This window comes from Anas acuta, chromosome 5, assembly GCF_963932015.1.
Source record: "Anas acuta chromosome 5, bAnaAcu1.1, whole genome shotgun sequence".
NCBI lineage: Eukaryota > Metazoa > Chordata > Aves > Anseriformes > Anatidae > Anas > Anas acuta.
In genome coordinates this window covers 32850925-32870938 of record NC_088983.1, presented here as the reverse complement: position 1 = coordinate 32870938, position 20014 = coordinate 32850925, and the positions used below count along the sequence as shown (strand labels likewise).

At 39.7% G+C, this 20014-nt stretch overlaps 1 protein-coding gene across 8 annotated transcripts; it reads right to left on the bottom strand.

The window, feature by feature from the left end:
- Positions 1-3514: 3514 nt before the first annotated feature.
- LOC137857415 (astacin-like metalloendopeptidase) lies at positions 3515-19864 on the bottom strand. Of its 8 annotated transcripts, none has more exons than XM_068683831.1 (13): positions 19683-19864; positions 19395-19455; positions 18779-18865; positions 16713-16737; positions 15639-15776; positions 14088-14205; positions 13390-13568; positions 10142-10223; positions 9174-9301; positions 7527-7642; positions 6820-7045; positions 5612-5730; positions 3515-5046 (listed from the first exon to the last, which is right to left on the bottom strand). In XM_068683831.1, the coding sequence occupies exons 2-13, from the start codon at positions 19401-19403 to the stop codon at positions 4813-4815; spliced, it is 1461 nt and encodes a 486-aa protein (XP_068539932.1). In that variant the 5' UTR covers positions 19404-19455; positions 19683-19864; the 3' UTR covers positions 3515-4812. The 8 variants fall into 8 exon arrangements, with proteins under 8 accessions (XP_068539932.1, XP_068539934.1, XP_068539936.1 ...); XM_068683833.1 differs by having other exon boundaries at positions 3515-5023; XM_068683835.1 differs by lacking the exon at positions 18779-18865 and adding an exon at positions 16890-17025.
- Between the last annotated feature and the right edge of the window lie 150 nt (positions 19865-20014).

Below are 20014 nucleotides of genomic sequence, written 5' to 3'. Positions count from 1 at the left end.
CGGCCAGCCCCGCCTCCAGCTTGCCAGGCGCCTCTCCGCGGGTAAACTACATTACCCAGGGTGCCGCACAGAGCCCGCCGGGAGCAACCTGCGGCTACCTGCCGCGCGGTGCACCCTGGTACTTGTAGTCCGTAGCGCCCTGCTGGCGGAGACTCCATTTCCCTGCCCCTTCCCCTGCCCGGCGCTGCCTATGGCCGCCACCTGAGGGCCTCGTAGGCCGCTGCCTCGCTCCCCCCAGCACAGGAGGTGTAGCTGGTGCAGCACTGAGTTTTTGCCCATTAACTACTACTGACAGTTAAAAACACCCACGGTGTATTTTATAACACTGACTGGGTTGCGCTCAAGTTGTTGTTTCCCCCCCCCCCTTTTTTTTTTTTTTTTTAAAATTGTCTTAAACCTGTGACAAAGATGCTGGTTCAGGAGGGCACAAAATAATCTGAACTATAAAATTCCAGTTAACCCCAGCCAATGTTTCTCCTGGTGTATGTTTGCCTGCCTTCACAACTAAATGTCCTACGGTGCTTGTCCCAAACAACTACAGAGTGTAGTTCTAGGTGCCACTGGTTCCTGTGAATCATCTTGTTAGTTCTGTGGTTTTGCAATTAAAGTTTGCTTTCTTTCTGGCTTAATAGACAAACCCACACTGTAAAGACTTCCACAAATAAATTGGGAAACTGCCTAAGCTATTCAAGGAAGTAAGACTCATTAATATCAGAACAAAGCTAAAAGAAAAAATAAAAGGGGTTTTCCCCTCAAACATTTATTTTTAAAGCATTGAAGAACATTAGAAAGACAATCATATAAAACTTTGAAACTACAGCTTGCACCTGTCCAACAAATATATTACAGCATACCTGGAAATTCCAGGTACTGTAGGCATAAAAGAGAGATTTGAGATAAATATGAAACAAAATTGAATCAAATAAAAACAAGTTGGTCTTGGCTTTTGCTGTTGAGCAGGTTAATGTGGGAAGAGGAAGCATGCTGTGGAGGAACCTGCAGCTTGGCAGGTGTAATTTGGAGAGCCGCCCTTCCATACACAATACTGGAAGCAACCTGAAGAACTTTACTACTCAGAGAGCGCCACCACCAGAGGTGAACGAGAAGGAGCAAGGCACTTAGGAAATTTAAGTGACTAGTTTAGAAACGCCTCAGCTGAACTGCCAAATGGAGCTGAGAGGAGCTACCAGGACAGCAGACAGACCCTGCTGTCCCTTTGCTAGAGGCCAGGACACCTTCACAGCCACCCAGTGGTGCCCAGCAGGGGGGGCCCGGCTCCCGCAGCTCTGCCAGGTACCGCACCAGGAGGCTGCCTGGCTGCAGAACAGCAGCGGCTACTCTCATTTTCCTGCCTGCAGATGTTTCCCATGATAAAGGGAATGCAGATTATTAAAAGCCTGCGCGGCGACTTAGCCCATAAAATGTGGAATTTCTGTTTCAAATAGAAGAGATTAAATGGTCTTTGGTTAACAGGCCGCCTTGCCAAGCTGACTTGTTGCACAGTAAGTTGTATATTTTCTGTTCCGCGTAGTTATAGCTGCCAATGCCACGTTTAACTTGCTGTGAAACTGCGCCTCAGTGTATTAGATTTGGCCTGGATTCTCCTGGGACTTGATTACTATATTGCAGCCACATCCAGAAGTTGAACTCTTCGCTCTGAAAAAAAGTTCAAATTAATTCAAAACGTGGCTGCTGGCCAACTCAGTCTCCCAGGCTGGAATGTTTCTCCTTGCAGTTGTGTGATACAAAGGGCAAATCATCACCACATTGAAATTGAAAACTGAGTTTGAGTACTCTCTTGCTGTTAGAGTAGGCTTGTTTACTTCTTCCAGATGAGGAACCAATTGTACTATCAGCATGCTGAAAGTTACCCTTATTTTTTGTCAGGCCTTGGGGTTCTAGTCATGCAAATGAATGTTTTCTCAACCACAGTTATTTCCTTAAGTAAAGGAAATGTGTTTTAAATTAAACCAAAACACACACACACAAAATAATCTTATGAATAGTAATTTTTGTCTGTAGTGCTTTATTCCAGGCTGTTTTTGTCTTACTACAGTAACTGGCAAATCTCTGTTCTTGAAGAGTGAGAAAGCATACCACTTGAAGGCCTTGACTTGCCTCCCAGATAGGCCCTCGGACAGCCCCAAAGCAGGTAAGACTGAACTACATGGACATAAACACTCTTCTTGCCTCTCCCACATCTTCAGGCTCATGGATGCAGCTCTGTTTTAGCATAGATCTGCCTTTGTGCACAATTAAGGTAACAGCTGTTTGTGTCATGAGTCATGTACATACATGAGAATAGACACATTTGTTACTGCTAGCTACCTCCATTTTTAAAGGTTAAATGCTTACATGTAGGTTTTCAAAGGTATACTAATTGAATGAATTTTCATTAGAACCTCTCAAAATCCTTTGGTACTGGTACTTGAATCTTAAACCTTTGGCCTTGATGTCCCTGGTGTCTTTTGGCCAGTGACTCTTAATTCACATATATCAGAATTTGAATGTTAACAGCAAGCTTCTAAATCATTATTGTATATGGGCAATGTATATTGTGAGGGGATTATTGTGTTAGATGAAAGGCTTCTTATACTGTGCAATTGGGTGCAGCTAATCTCTTAACAGGGTCTGTGAATTTCATAACTTCTCCATTTGAGATCCTCAGTTAACCGTGTATGAAAATGAACAGTAATCATTATGACAGGGATATTTTGTATCTTACATTTTCCTGTTTGCTGGTCCACAGATTTATAGATGAATAACATATATATATGTATAACTGAAATGGAGACTGTTGGCAGGAAAGCAGAAAGTTTAGCAACAGAGGAAAACTGAATCTTTTGATACCGGCAAAGGGGGTTGGGAGGTATTTTGCAGCGTGTGTTCCAGTTAACATGCATATCCATTAAGGAAAGCATTAACAAAGACCCCTAACATAACTGATGAAACATGGAACTTTCAGACTTCAATACTGAAGAGCCTTTGCTATGAAAGAGGGAACTTATATTTCAGGCTCTATTCAAGAATGCATTTCTACATCAGTACCATTGAATTCATGTTTTCAAAATAAATGAGTGGAGTTTTTAGCCAGGCTGCATGCCCTTAGGGCTTAACAGCTTGCCTGCAGGAAGGACTTGCTTATAAATAAAGCACCCCAGCCCTGTCACATTCCCACATCTGAGAGTCCTAATTAATACTATATTTCTAGGGACAAGTTGCAAAACTAATATTCCTATACACAGTACATTGCTGCTTCACATGTTGTTCATATTCCTTTTCTGAATGCATGAACATAAAAAACATTGAACATGGATGGCCTGATGTAGAACCCCACATCAGGCTATGGGAAGGGAAATGTAGTAGTACTCAAGTTACAGTGAAAGCTGTCGGCATTGGATATTTAAAATAAGGACCCATTCAAGTTTGTATACAATAACAATTGATATGGGGGTTGGTTGTACCTCCTCAAAAGTCAGACACAGGGGGAAGAATTAGATTTGGTGTCCAAAGCTGAGGTTAAGATCCCAGAACTTTATTCTCCCCTCTTCCACGAGCATAAAAAATCTGCATTCCAGGTTTGTACACAGAACATATATCTAGAAGGAAATAAACTGTGTTGAACTGCAAGGCATACATTCTATGCTAACATACAAAAAGTTACTATCTTTGAGGTTGGGTTCTAGTTCTTCTGAGCTCTTCATGAGCAACAGTTGGCCACCTTGCACAGCATGTCTTACTTTTGATAACAATAGAGGGAAGACTATGGAGTTTGCATGCTGAGATCCAAGGTACTTAGGCAACCAAATCCATGTCTGCTGGTTTTCACATGCTGATGCTTGTTAAAAATGAACTAATTTGCCTTCTGGCTACAATACAGGTATAGCCCTCAGACACTGCTTCCAAATGACTTGCCATACAGCAAAAGGAGCATGTACCACATTCTACCATATCAACATTCTCTGTGTAACAGCACGATAAGAGGAAGGCATTTTATTAGCACCGTAAGGAGACAGCTTTAGTGACTATTCCCAGGTTCATCCCACAGCCATCTTCCCCTTACTTCCTGAAGCCAGCTTGCATGTTAACTGTTCTGAGGTAAATCAATTAAAAAAGCAGGGAAGAAAAACCCGTTCCTTTTTAATAGTGATGGCCAAGCCAGAAATAGAGTTCGGTTTTCTCTCATGCTGCTGTTACTACATCCTCCAAAAAAGGTGCCAGTCTAAATAGGAAGCCAAATAAAATGAAGAGTTTACATAGTCAGATGGCAGCTCATAGGAGCTACAGGTATTTGTTGCCTGGTTTGCATAGTGCAGGCAAGCTCTCAACCCTTCAGTCCACAACTTGTCAAATATTCTTCTGAGGGTAAAAAAAAAAAAAAAAAAAAAAAAAAAAGCATAAAAAGCAAAGCATTACAGATCCTAGAAAAAAAAAGTCAGTGTCATTCAAGATATTCTTGGCTGCCTTCCTGGCACTAGAAAAGCAAATTACCATTTTATATGTGCTCTTCACAAAGGCATAATTGCAGTAAGAACATTTATTATATTTTAGCATCTTACAGTTTGGGAAGCCAAATTCTGTAGCCATATTCTCTTTTTTTTTTTTTTTTTTTTTAAGGCAGTTCCGAACATTATAAGTTATTGAGAATTGGCTTACGTAGTTTGTTTTGCTATTCCATTTGGTCATGTAACAGCAACAATGGGATTACAATAACAAAAAGCTTAGAGACTCAGAAACAGTGACTAGTTGGTCTCTTTCATTCTGCATTTTACATCTCCTGTTATGTACAGTACTACCTATGAAATGTGTAACTCATCTTGAATCCAGGCAACTCCCAAACTGCATCACTGTGAAATTCAACCAGCACAAAATTCCCAGTGGAAGTGAAGTCTGCAACCTTCTCTGTCCCACAGTAAGGGCCAACTGCAGGTGATGTAGGTTGGCTTCCATCATGTATGAGCAAATAGTCGTAGACACATCTGTCATTAACTTCCAGCTCAAAGAATAACATTTTAAGAGATATCTGGAGAAAATACAATAAAAGCACTGTTTTCAAGTTATACCATTTTCTCTTACCCTTTGTAAGTAACAAGCAGAAATAGTTTAAATTCCTTATGTACAAGGTACTGCTTTCATTCTATGTCTGCCACATCCTGATCTCATACTGTAATACAAATTAATACCAACTTGTTTGCTTAGTTCATCAGCATTTGGATTGAGAGGAAAAATGAGAGACAAGTTTGATGCTTTTTTTTATGCTTTAAATTCTTTTCTCAAGCAATACAAAAAACAACCTGTGCAATATGCTGGTTTTATAGTAGGCACTCTTACCTAGAAATTATTCTTAGCAAAGCCAACAAAGTACAAACTAAATTCATAAAAGTCTCTCATGTGTAAAGGCTTTCCCTTGATGATCACCTCAAATCAAGACCCAGCATAAGGTCTTAAACTGAATTTATTTTCAGATTTTCACTCTGAGAATGTCTCCTCCAAAAAAAATAAAAATCCACCAAAACACAACACACAATTGCAGCTGTTGTTCTCTAAGGCAAAAAGAAATTCCATTAGGGAACACTACTGAAAACAGCAAAGGAATTAATCTGTGCCTTACCTTGTATCCTACTGGAGAACTGATAACCCAGAAACATGCTCGGTTTTTGGGGTATTTATTGGGATAATTTGGAGAGGTGATGACTCCATTTGAGTCTCTGAAAGTATCTCCACAATTCACTTAGTAGTAAAGGAGAAGAAACAGAAAGGCATGTTAACAGGTATTTTGACAGTAAAAGCAGTAAGCTTGCTTGTACTCTTTTGTATTTTCTTCAAGCCAAGAGCGTGCTATTATGAAAATCTACTGCTGAAGTAGTTTATTTCTTTATGTTTGTATCAGATGTATTAAAACAACAAAAAAACTTTCCTGCTAAAATAATTTGGGAGGACAGGGAACAGCTGAATCTAAAGCTATACTAGTTTTACAATGAAATGTTACCACATTACCATAGCATCCTAATGGGACTACCTTACTGCACTTCCAGAAAAGAATTAGGTTAAGTATTTGAGATTGCATTATTGAGCTAGTTCTAATGCAATCTAGAAATTACTCAATCAAGCCAAATGCAAAAAAAAAAAAAAAAAAAGGTAAAAAATCATACTAGAAATGTACATCTTCAATTTATGTTTTAAGAAGTTTGCAGTTTAAGTTGAAATAAGACAATAGCAGTAACCAGTTATTTGGTTTAATGCCTGAGACCAAAAATCATGTTGCAACACAACAGAATTTTATCCAGCATTCTCATTCTTTTAAAACAGACACCCCTGAAGTGAATTCAGTAAGCACTGAGTGTCATGTGACATAACAAAAGCCTTTTATTTGGAAAGTGCAAGTTACCCAAAGTTAGGCTCTCTGGTTGCTTAAAACATCACAATAGCTTGAAAAATATATGGCCCACATCTTGACTTTACTTCTCACTGGTGCTATTTCTCATGGAGTTCTGCAGTCTTTTTGCTTGCATTGCTCCTATTAGTCATCGCATTGTTTTTATTTAAATAAATTGTTATAAAGATGCAAGGAAGCCTAGCTCTGAGAAAAATGCGAGTGGGTACTCAGGATTCCTAACATGACAACCATGCAATTTCCTGTTTTGTCTCCCGCTAACCTTCAGCCCCATCACTGCCTAATCCCTTGTGTTACTAATACCCATTGGGGATGTAAGGAAAAACATGGAAAAACCTGCTCTGGTGTACATGCTTAAAGTTTCAGTTCTTCCATGCAAATACTATTAGTCCTGTTCTACAAGTTCTGTAAAGGAGTGTTCATACCCCTGCTGTAGGAGGCTCTGAATCCTGTGGCCGTAACAGTCTCATCAGTTGCAAACTCTACCAGCATTGTAGATCCAGAAGCAACCACGGAAGGCAGCGGCCCCTTCCCACAGTATTTGTCCAGCAAGACAGGAGAATTCTTGCTGTTTCCATTGTAAACCTTTATATAGTCAGAAGAACAATCTGAGGAGGTTTGGAGATCAAAGGTCTCAAACTGCAGGAAAATCTTAAGAAACAAGAAAACAGATGTTGGGTTTACTGCTATACGCGGGGAAAGACTCAGGCCATCTAACTTACAAAGTGAACTAGGAATTTGTTAATTTCACTATCCACATATCACAGAAATTTGACTTTCTGTATAATGATAACATAGAATTTCACCTAGTGTCCTTGCTACTGAGTCTCATAACAGATGTTTGACTATACCTTATTTTTAAAAAGTCACCTATTCCTAATTGGATAAAAATCAAGTTAAATAATATATCTGATGGTCTTATAAAAAGTCTTATGAAAATTGTTAAGACTTTGTTTTCATTTACTATGTTACAGAATGGTAACATAGTAAATGGTCTATGGTAACATAGTAATGGTCTTAGTAATGGTCTTGGTCCCTGCAAAGGACTCCTAGATGCTAGTCATAATAATAAAATAATGCTGTGTAGTCCTAACACTGCGGTTCAAACCTTCTTTCTCCTATTAAAAATTACCTTACTCCGACGAATGCGGATCAACCACAGGCAGTTGCTATTGTTTGGGTATGGGGATGGGTAATTGACAGAGGAGAACGAGCCTTTGGGTTTTGGCAACACGGAGCTACAGCAATCTGAAGGGAAGAACCAAACAATGCTGAAGAGAATGAAAACTGAACAAAAGTCTTCCAAAAACATCGGACAACTCTCTTCAACGGTCATCATCAGTCGAGATTGTAAAAAAAAAAAAAAAAAAAAAAAAAAAAATGCCTACAATTGTGTTGATGTACCTACTTTCAAAACTATTCAAAACCTATGAGCAAACTAAAGCTACTTAAAAGGGTAATTAGCTGCTTCAGCTACTTTCTTTTTGAACAGGGCTTCACTCACATATTTCAGTTTACGAAGAAGAGGCCTTGATCTTTCATGAACTTGCTTAACCTCAACCAATAGCAGTTTCAATTACATCAGTGCATAAATTCCTGTCAGCAAATGCTTGTGTATTCTTACATGTATGCAAATTCAAGCTTAAAGCCAGATTCTGTCAAAGCAGATAGGAATGGGCACTGGAGGAAAACAGTAAAAAAGCACTGAAGTCAGGCTAGAGAGTTAGTGATTGGTATACAAAGTCTGATCTCATTTGTCTGTTGTCTTTTTATATATAGTCTTCATTAGTTCATTATTTAACTCTCCAAACTACAAATTATGAATAGATGACATGCAACCATAGGAACTTATGACATCTTTCCCTTGGATGACCATGAGAGACAATTAAGTTGAAAAGTTGTCTTATATTTAAACTGAGAAATCATCTCTGAGAGGGTTTCATCTATACCTAAATACTCAACTGAAGTAATGCTGATTCGTTCTGATTATTGATTATTTATCTGAGCTCTAACATAATTCAGAGCAGAGTTTGGTATGCTAATATTCAGACAGTAGTAGTGTTTCCTACTGTTCTGGTGAAAACCAATTGAATAACATCTCAAAAACGTTAAATAGTATATCATTCAATTAGCCTATGTACTGGGAGTCGGTGCAAAAACCGTGCATTGCAGGGGAATGTTCAGTGGTTTACTTACATTGGTTTGTGCATCTCTGCTGAGGATTTCCTGCTCTAAAGGAATGTTAAGTATTTCTAGACCTCATGGTACCACAGTGATGAGTAACAAATTGATGGAGGCAAGGAAGTAGAAAACTACACAAAAAGCCAAGGGAATTCCCCTCAGACATGTTCTAATAAGCCATACTTTTAGCCCTACAGTCAGATTTTAATTGAAAGAAATCATAAATTCACTGGCACTACTGATGAATATGACTGAACTTTAATCATGGCTGTTGATCACTCATATGCTTTGCAACCTTCAGAGCTTTCCTGAAACAAGAATCTGACAGCTGGCTACCATGATCGCTCATGGATTTTGCTTTTGTCAAAAGGGCAGGGACTAGGTCAGCATAGCTCAATGACAGTGAATTACTGAAAGCAAATTTCCTTTTACAAGAAGGCTGTATCTTGGCCACAGAGACAATTCTGTTCCACATACATACCAGCACTCTTGTAGGGTTATGGGGAGATGTACTGTGGGCTGATTTCCTTTGGGAGATGTCTGATGGTGCCTACAGGCATCAGCCAGGTAAGGATTCACACTATCTTCCTGCACTTACTGCACTTGTAGAGCTTGTTGATTTTAGCCACGTCCAAGTTACTCAGCCCTTCTCTCTGTCCAATCGGTACTGAAGGGTTAGGGATGGGTACAATAGTTGGTTTCCCAGGAGCGCTGGAGAAATCATACCTGTAGAAATAAGGCGCATTTCTAAATCACTTCTATTAAGCAGTGACTCACTGCATGATTATGTTGATGAACCACACAGAACTTCAATGGGAAGGGGCAAGAACCTTCTCTAAAATCAGTTAACCTTCCATGAAGAAAAACTGTGGTAACCATTTGGGCACAGCAATTGAAAGCAAGGAACAAAAAAAGCATTGTCCTAAGAAGAGCTTTAACCAGTGCCCTGACAAAATGAACTGCATCCCACCTCAATGATTCAAGAGGCAGAAAATCAACAATAGTTCTGTCACAGTTGCTAATTATCTGCTATCTGTGAGTTCCTGCCTCCTGATAAACAAGTTTTATTTCACTGTCTTGTTCAGAAGTTGTTTCTTGTTAGTGCAAAATACAGAAGATACATGCTACAGACTTATATGTTATGGAATAAACGCAGCCTTGGTGTTTCTGGATAAATAATTTTCAAAAGGCTGCCCACATCTTAATGATGTAAATTTTTTTTCCTCTCCGCACCCAAATATTGTTGTCAAAATGATTTCATTTAGAAGTAACTAGTTACAGCCCATCATAGATTTTGGAACTGTTTTAGCTCAGTGACTCAGATGTTGTAATATAGCCATGTCAAAGACCTCTAGCAAGAGGCACTAGTACAGTGACAAAAAGCATTGTTCTTTCATCTATCGATATCAACTTTGTTTTCCAGGAATACTGCTGCCAAAGTATACTCTCGTAATTAGATCTATTAACTCAATTTTAAGTGAACAGCAAAAATCATTCCCTGCATAGAGTAATTCTTTATCCCCACATCTGAGCGCATCCTTTGAAAGGACACATCAAAAAACTTACGCGCCGTAGTGCATCACAGAGGAGTAGTCATAGGGAAGGCCCAGATTTTTGGACTTCACTTTTCCAAAGTTCCCTTGTTCCCCTGCAAGGTGAGAGAGCAATGTTTCAATCAGAACAATATTACTGCTGTCAGACACTGCCTGCTGTTATAATCAATATGACTACTGTCAGACACCACCTGCTGTCATAAGACTAACTTAGGATACAAATCATCAAGTCATTACACACTTACTCTCACTGGATCTTGTGTCTTCCAAAACAACCAGAACTGCCTGAAGCCCATGGTAACCTATTTCCACTGAATCTGGTAGGTTTCGGAATATAAACTGAGGCAAATAAATCAAAGTTTCAATATAATTCGCAAATCCAATTCCATTCTCCAAGGAAATGTATTAATCTTTCCACCTAATACATCTCTCCAACTTCTGATACAGAATGAGTGTGAGACCACAAAAGAACGGTGTAACAGGCAAACTTGGTCCCTAAGTTATCAGCTGTGTTCTGGCTTTGTCTCTGGTCAGCAGACCCATCAGCAGTGACTACAGCCAAGTGACACGACTTACATGAAGCAAGGGCACTCAGTAAGATCAGTTAGAAGCATTCTATCCAAATACAGCTGCTGAGCACCTCATTACTTCATCTGCTTAGCCTTAAAAACCACCTGTAAGAAAGCATTACATTGCTACAGGACTGGAGCCCAGAGGCAGACTAGAATTCATTTCCCCTTGCATTAATTCTCTAGGTTAGGCACCGAAGCTAGTCATTAAGGCTCCTGGGACAGTCATGGGAGAGAGAAAGAAGCACAGTCAGAGGGAGCTTCGTCCCATTTTAATACAAAGGCACCTGTTTTCTCTCCATTGACTAGAGAGCATTTGAATTTCACCCTGGGTGTCTCGTCCATAAGACAGGTAATCAATATCAGAACAGAGAGCTGAATGCAGTCAGCTTAGCCTGGAGGTTGTATTCCCTAACCACTAAGCACTCCCTCCCAGTTCAACATCTGTACCTTCATTATTATAACTAGTGGTTTGTAAACAAACCATCTGGACAAGAGTTCAGCATTGGACACTTATCAGAAGATCATCCTATCTGACTCTTGAGTTTGCACAACTTGGCTGGCAAACTTGCAATCAGAGCCAGTCTCTTCCAGTAATATTCGTCAGTGCTGGTCCCACTGAGGGCTAGGAAATGCAAAAAGAAACTTCAAAATCCTAAATTATACAAGATTTGTGAATAAACATGACTTTGGAGCTTTTCATAGCCCAAAAACCAAGTTAAAGCTCAAACTGGTTCTCATCAGCACTGGCTTTCCCTACTATTAGGTTTTTATCTCTGTTCCTCTTATCTACAATACTGATTCCAGAAGAGCACAGTGAAACATTTAAACATATGGCTACTGTTCAGTATGTATGTGCTTTGCTGAACTGTTTTATTTAAAAAGGCATTAACACCAGCCCGACTGGACAGAGGTGCTGCCAGCAAACCAGTATCTGCCTCATCACATGCTAGAGAGATCTAGTTGTCCAGACCTGCACAAATGTAGGAACTTAACTCATCTTCTCCACTAAAATCTACCTCTGCCAGCATCAGTGTGGTGATTCAGAAAACTGAAAAGGAAGCTCTGGCTGTAGGCTAAGAGTACAGTTTTGTTCCCAAGAAGTTTGTGAAAAAACAAGCTGAGTTTCAAGTAGCTCAGTGGACAGTGTTTTGTCAAAACAGAAAATTAGGATGGCTTCCAAGGTGAATTGAGGGGTAAAAACAAACCCAAAACATCCATAGTAATGCAGTCTTAGCAAGAGAAAAGCAGATTATGTGGAAGAACTGAGAACCTACAGAACATCTTGGGGTCTAGTTCTGCACCACTGAGGTCAGGGGAATCTGCCATCAGCACTGTTAGCAGCATATTTTTATGGAAGATGTAGACTAGCAGCCTTTATGAACATGACTGTCTTTTGACTTCCCCTGCATATCTTTGCCTTTTTTTCCCCTCCCAACAGGGAGTCTGTTGCACACACTGCATTCTGCCTCCCTTGTCACATCAGTCTTCTCAGCCCCCACTCCTGGTGAATGCTGTTGAAACACTGAAGATACTATCCCCCATTTCTGCATAGTCTTGTCTTCCTCTCCTTTTCCCCCCTTTATCATCCTTTCAACAATACTGTGCCCAAATCAGAGCTTGGCTACATCTGTATACTTTAGGGATGATGACATCTGAACCTGTAGACTTCCTCCTGCAAAACTGGTGTAAGATTTTACTTATATCTTGTATCTTTGGTACAACTTTGTTTTTAACTCCTCTTTCCTAGCACATCCTCTACTTTTCAAAACGACACCCCCTTTTTATACAAGAGCAGCATAGAATTTATATCAAAATTATACTGTAACACTCAAGCTGAAACCTAAATAAAGAACAGTACAAATGGAATTCACTTAGGATATCATGGGAATAGCTGAAAAAAAGTTTGGAGAACAGTGTGTTAGGAATTTGCAATAAAAACAATCCAGTTCCTTCTGGAGAAAATAGATATATTCAATTTTCTAATGCCAGCTGAAAATCTTATTTGCTGAAAAGACATTTTAGAATCTGTTATTCAATTGTCCAGTCTCATTTATTATTCTTTATTTTCTATAATTTATTAAATACACTATTATTTTATTACAAATGCAAGTTGTCCAGCTTCTATAGCTGTCAGAAAAATGGTTCTTTCAATCCTTTCTTCCCCTGCTTTCATCCTCTGTATCACTTTCTCACTTTCCTTTCCCTAGGACATCCTACCATTCTCTTCCGTTCTTTCCTTAAAGCCAGGAGCTCTCTATATACCCCATTTTCTCAGTACATAGATTGTGGGCACACCCCCAAACTACTTCTATTGCATTCCTCTCCCTGAATAACATTTCCCATGTTTCCCTTGCTACAAATGTACCAGTCCTGATTGCTCCTCATTTCTCCTTCTCATGGCAGTGAGAAGGATTGTTTGCTCTTCAAGGAGAAAATACCAGTTCTTCCTTGTGTCACGCTGGTCCCAGAATTTCCCACATGCTGGTGGCTGCATGGGCTGTTATTCTCTCTATATCAAGTCCTGCATTCTCATCCACAATTTAGACTACATGCCTTCCTCTGACTGCTAATACCAAAACTTCTGCTGCAATTCAGCCAGCTGCTAATAAGTATTTGCACTGCTATTCTCAGAAGTAACATTCACGTATATATCTCAAAGTGTTTTTCTCTTAAGATTTAATGGACCTACCTGCCATAATGTGTTCCCACACAATCTTGACAAACTTGTCCCGATCGCTCCGTGCCTGTTCATGGATGAAACCCAACGCATGGTTCATTTCATGCTGAATTGCTCCTTTATCCATACAGCCGTTTTTCATCAGGCCAACTGCTTGACGCCCTCCAATTTTTCCAAAGTAAGACCAGCAGCTAAAAATAGGCAATCAATATTAGGCAATGGTTGCATTCAGCAAATACAAAGAAATACATATACTGACTAAACCACCAAGGGCCTCCAGATGTGCAGCCACAGAAAGGGACCCAAATAGTCACTGGTGTGAGATACCTTGCCTACTGAAAGCTGCCAAACTGAAACCACAGAGGGAGAAATAAAGTCTTTGTGATAAGTTTTAAAACAGTAAAATGACTTTATCAAACTTAGATGAAGCAATTCAAGTAGTTAAGCAAAGAACCTGAAAGAATTATACTTCTTTCTAAATTTTCTCAACAATTATATCCCATTATATTTAATTAAGTCCATGCACTTATTTCTGCAGCTTATTAAGTTATATAACTGCCAGTATAGCTAAAGAAAAATGAAAAACTGCACCTGCTTTCTCAATCTTGACTCTTAGGATAAAAAGAGCAATTACTCAAATTCAGACCAAAACAGAAAAGAAGCTGAAAGACCTTTTGGGTGCTTCCAAACCTTGGAGACAGGGAGCTTACCTCTGCCCATGTTCAACATACACATAGTCTGTTTCAGTAGTACGATTTACAAACTTGACACAGGTCAACGTGGAGACCTCTTGTAGAGCATCAGCAATCCAAGACCTCTCTGTCAATGCTAGAATGAGAAAGGGCCCAGGAAAGGTTTTGTGTTGTTAATCAAAAATAAGGTGCGTTAACAGGGTGCATTCCCCCAAATCTCTACAGCACTCTTTACATTTTTATCATACAAGTATAATCAGAAAAGGTGCACAGCTTTCAGAGATCTCCAAGTGGATTAGACTTTGAAGGGGTATGTAATAGTTGATAGAATTGTTCAGGTTGTTAGAGCCAGCCCTCAGCCTTCCACTGCAGGTAGCTATTGGGTGATGGAAAGCAGAAATCTGACATAGTTTTCTCTGTTTAGACAGAGCAGAAGAAAAAGTTTCAGATATAAATAATTGGATTAGAATATCCCAGATGAGCCATCTGACCTTAATTAAGCATGGAAAAAACAGCTTGTTTATCAGAGGTAATGAATGTCTGCCACACACCCCTTGAAAACATTTGAGACAGCGTTCGGAAGCTCAGAAGCTCACTGTTTCTATTCAGGTACCAAATATAGATGGGAGTGTTTATCTGCTTTTGAACGTTTTGGCTTCCTCAATTATGAATCATCTATGACTACCTTTTATCTTAATTTCCTAATCTTTAAAGCGTGGAGAGAGTGAGGCAGAGAGAATGACTGTTCCCTAACCACAAGGCCACGTGCTGCAGCTCTGGAAGCACACAGAGAGAGAGGCAACCTAGATAGGGACTGGGCTTTCCTTACCCAAAATGAAAACACAAAGATGCCTTTCACCAGAATGGGAATCAGGCCCAGACTGTATTTTGTTTCCATACCAGTTTCCCTCAGAGATCTTTTTTGAAAGGGTCTCTGTGAAAGCTTCACATGAGGAAGGTCCCAACAGGGGAGAGATGGAGGACGCACACAGCCAATGTGAAACTTCCATGAACAAAATTTTCTAGTGTAAGGCATCCTGCAGCCTTTTCTATTCAGACAAACCTATTGACTGACCCCAGAAAAAAAATGAAGAAAAATATCTAAGGAGTTGTCCTTCATTTTTGCCTCCACAGGATTTCCAGTGCAGGAATGTTTATTTCTATGAGATATTTGATGGAAAAATCATAGTGTTCAATAAAGTGCTTCTAGTGGTAATTTCAATAAACACACTCATAATGTGAACAAATTATATTTTTTCATCTATACTTGCTAAATACCAAAGTGCATTGTAGCTAGCATTTGTAGCGTTGAAACTAGTATTTGGAATTAAAATTAACTAACTGGTATTTATATAACAAGTACTTCCCAGGTAACCACATTTTAATGTTTATGCCTAAAATATTTGGAGTCTTTACCACAATCATGGGGCCAAGAGAATAGCAGAAGAGACATGTTGCTAAGTTCACATTTGGACTAAGATTCCATTCAGTTCATGACACAAGACTATAAAATAACAGAACATACAGACCAGAAGATGGTCTTTACAGCATCCATATGCATACACTTACAGAAATCAGAAGAGATGTTAACCGGAACCTTGACTAGTCCATCTTGTGACTTGGGCCATAAACAACTCTCACAGTTAATTGCACTGCGTTGTCCTCTTCTCAAGAGGATGTCTCCTTCATGCACAGCTATTTCACTCTCTGCCAGGTGAAGAAAATGAACATGCAAGGCACTTAGAAGGCAAATAGAAGTACAAAAGGGAGATAAGAGGTATGCACCAACCAAGTTTTTGTATGTTTGAAAAATTTTTCCACTGAAGTTTATTTTTCAGTAATTTGAAAAAGGAATAGTGAATTAAGACTGAGTCTAGCATACATATTGTGCTAAAACTGATCAGGCTTCCATTTTTTTCTGGATAAGAAAAACTGATATTAGTATAGGTGTCATAGTGCAGCTGTAATGAGAGCAGTGACTACATATATTTTAACTTAAGGAGCTTTGGGAGCCCTTCAGGGTGGAAGGCTGAGTACCATAAGTTATATATATTATATATAATGTTCTCTTCATTAGAGCTTGTGGAATTAAAGAAATCATAAGTGATCTCAGAAAAAAATGGGATGAATCATATGAAACAATAGACTATTTCTATCATGCATATGGAAAGCACGCTAGCTATTCATTTCCAGGTTAGCTGTTAATTTGACATAAGATACTGCAACGTGCTCATCAGTTCTGACTCTGAAATACCTGGCGTATGTTTCTCACAGACAAGAGCTGTTGGTTATTATGCCAAAAATGTACAACGTCTTGGGTACAGCAGAGAGTGAAGTGACTTATGCAACCTAGCAAATAAATCAAAGTCAGAAGTATTCTGATTTGCTGAGGCTACATGTGGAAAAGAGCATTCCATATAATAATTACTCAATAATTCTTCTTAATTTCTTTATTGTGACAGTATAAAATAATCAAACTGACTGCAACTTTAAAACACATCTGAAATTTGTGAATTACTTTCCACTGATGCTGAAAAACATTTTCAAAGAGAAAAATATACAAAATAATGAGAATAAGGTATAGAGAAGCAACCCCCCACCAAAAACTCCTCTTATTTACAAAGTAATTACAGTTGAACTCACCTAAGTCATTGTTTCTTGTAGCTATCTGCAAAAGAAAAAGTATATCTTTTTACACATGCTTATCTCCATAGCAGAAAAATGCTGTAATGCAGAATCACAGCAGTAAAAATGTATAACTAATTTCAAGATAGCAACTGAGCAGCAGTAAGATCTTAGCGTCTCAGAGCAGGGACACACCTGGACAGGTTTACTTAGTACGAAGTTACAGAGAAATGCTAATTGACTTGGCAGAAGAAAATACTTCATCATCTTCAATTTTCTGAGATGATCTTCTCTGCTCTGCAGCTCAGTGCTCAAAGCTGTGGCTAGCTTACTTGGGACAAATTTTATGGGAAAGCTGCTGTTAACAAGTGTAACAAAGTTAGACAACAAGTAGTAGTTCCACAAAATAAACAAGCTGCGGGACCTCAAGAGAATTGCCAGGCTCTCATTTCTTATTTATCTTCAGAGAAAACAGAGGAAGTGGAGCAATAGGAAAGAAAATCCAGCAACCTTGAAGTGACTCATCTTTAAGAAGAACCCATGAGCCGCTGCAAACTCCCTCACTGCTGACCTAGGGACAGGATATCTGGCAGCAGTCTGTTTAGAGCAAAACTGAACGTCAAGGAACTCTTTGATCCATCCATACTGACTACCTGTCCTAGAAACTCCTTTGCTTGCTGCCAGGAGCCACCTTGCTCTGTAGCGAGCAGCTGTCAGCTTGGTGCTTGTGTGCACAGCTCTCAGCCAGGCATTGCTGGCCAGGAGCAGTGAAAACGTGTTGGAGCTGGAGCAGAACTGAGTGTTAGCTGGTTCCCCCCACCCAGTACCTCATCATGCAATATAGTCATCACTGGCAGCGACTGTCTTCTGGAAAACCATTAGCTCCCTGAGTTTTGCCTTCCCACCTCTCTTACACCCTCATTCTTTTGATGTCCAGGATTGAAAGAAACCTAGAAAGATGGGGAACTCTAAATACTGGAAAAGGAGCACCGTAAGAGCAAGCCACACAGTGGGGACATGTGTATTGAAACCACATGACCACCACAGGCAGACAGATGTTGCTTTCTCATCCAAGCTTCAGTCTCTGTGCAAATATCTAGTGCTATAGAAAAACCTCAGGATGTGCTGCAGTGGATCTTTAGGTAGCAAAGAAGAAAAAACATGAATTTTGCCTCTGCAGACGTTTCCAAGGAATCTACGTGGTTCACAGCAGGATTTGGTAGAGGGCACCCTTCCAGATAGACAAATGGGCTACTCCTTAGTTTTAATATCAACTAAAATCTTTCTAGCAAAATTCTTAAATAAAGCCTTGCTACAAATATTTTAATTTTACCATTCTGATAGTTTGCTCCTAAACTTTCTAAAGTATTCTATGTTTCTGTGACTTGCAGAATTAATCTAGTTATAATTTTCACATGGAATATATTGCAATTAGGTGCAAGCATAAAGGACCCTTCTTGCCCTTGGCTGATGAAATTCAGAAGCCCTCATTAGTTTGTTACACTGGTAGCCAGAGGTCTTCCTGCACAATTCCAAGCAACCTCAGTGTCTACTCAAGAATCAGGTGGAAAAAAAGGCAGGGGGACTCAGAGGAACACATTCCTACTGCTACACATCACAGAATGACCGGGGAGAAAACAAAAGTTATTAGACAATAAAAGCAAGAGAAAAAGATCAGATCACTTTGCAGAGCCTGAAGCTGGGTCAATGCAGGTGGGACAGAAAGGCCCTTTGAAAATCTGTCATGCATTTTTACATATCCATTTCAGGCAAGGCTGTAGTACTTTACTGACTCCAGTTGTAGACCACAGACCAAAATAACCCAAGTCAGGAGACTTACTGTTGCTTACTTCATTTTCCTGACTGACAAAAAGAATTGAGTATTTCTCAAGGCTACTTAATAGCTGAAAGTCTTAGATTACCTCCTGACTTAATGCATTATCAGCAGTTGTCTTGTAGATACAAATTTCCTTTTTGATGCTGCTTGTCCATATTATCTAACTTTGTATCTTTTTTGATATTCTGCCAGAATCTTCAGGACCAAAAACTTGAAGATTATCTGTCCAAACAATTTGACTACACACCTGTAATTTGTGTTCCTTCTCCTGTGTGCCCTCCTTTTTTCTTACACCATCTTTTGACATGTCCTTCTTAGCCACAGTGTCCTTGAACTGCCAAGTATGTTATCACTGCCATTTATTAAAAATTGTATTTTGTTTATCACATGCTTAGTGATTTTTGTTTAGTTTCACCTTCACTCCACAACAGAGAATAAGCAATGAACCAGAGAGGACTGACTAGCCTATAGCTTCCTTTGTTTCTGATAAAATCTAATCTAAATCCAAATCTGACCTGAAACCACAAACAACTGCAAACATCTTCTTAATGCTTTGCTTTATTCAAAAGTCATTTGGGCACATAACAGAAGTCCTGATCTAATGCTGCTCTCTAGTGGCTTGCCATTTGCGTAAGTGGGACACTTTTTCAGGAAAAGGTCAGGAACTCTCTATCATCACACATAACCTGTTCACTTTTTTTTTTTCCTGTTTATACAACTTGAAACAGTAGCTGATTCCTGCAGAAAAAGCTTGTGACTATGAAATGCCAGTGCTGTAATGTATGCTGACAAGTGATACATCAGTTTTGGCCCTGTCTCAGAACTTCATTTTAGCATTTGGAGCTTTTTACTTCACTACTCACCTTCTCCATATACTTTATTTTAAACCCTGGGATTGATTTTATTGATGAGTCCTCCTAAAAGCTTTTGGAAAGTTTATACTATAGATCCCAAATACTTTTGCGACATCACACAACTTCCACCTTGACTTCATGTTATAGGTCATCTGGCCCATTCCCTCACACATCGTGAATGCAAACCAAAACAAAGTGGCAAAAAAGGGGCACCAGGAGAAGGGCTGCTCCATGAGGGGGCTCACTACAGCCCACACCTCCAGCACCTACCCTAACTACAGCCCAACCTCACAATACCTGAGCACAGCAGGGGTGGTCAAACAAGGCAGCCCATGGACAAGGTCAAACAGGGTGTTAAATTACATCCAGAGTCCACCCACAAACAAAAGACAGGAGTAAGACTAAAGACAAAAATACATAGGTGCAAGTTCCAGCAAGAAGACCCAGAGCAGAGGTAAACACTCCTACAACATAGCCCAAACAGAGAGCAAGGGCCCAGGCCAGAGGTTAAATGGAGCCCTGGGCCAATGGCAGAGGCTGTGGGTGGAGGCCCCAGGTGGGGCTGGTTGGTGGCCATCAAGGTCTATTGGCAGTGTCCATCTCTGACATTTACAGCATGTTGCACCAGA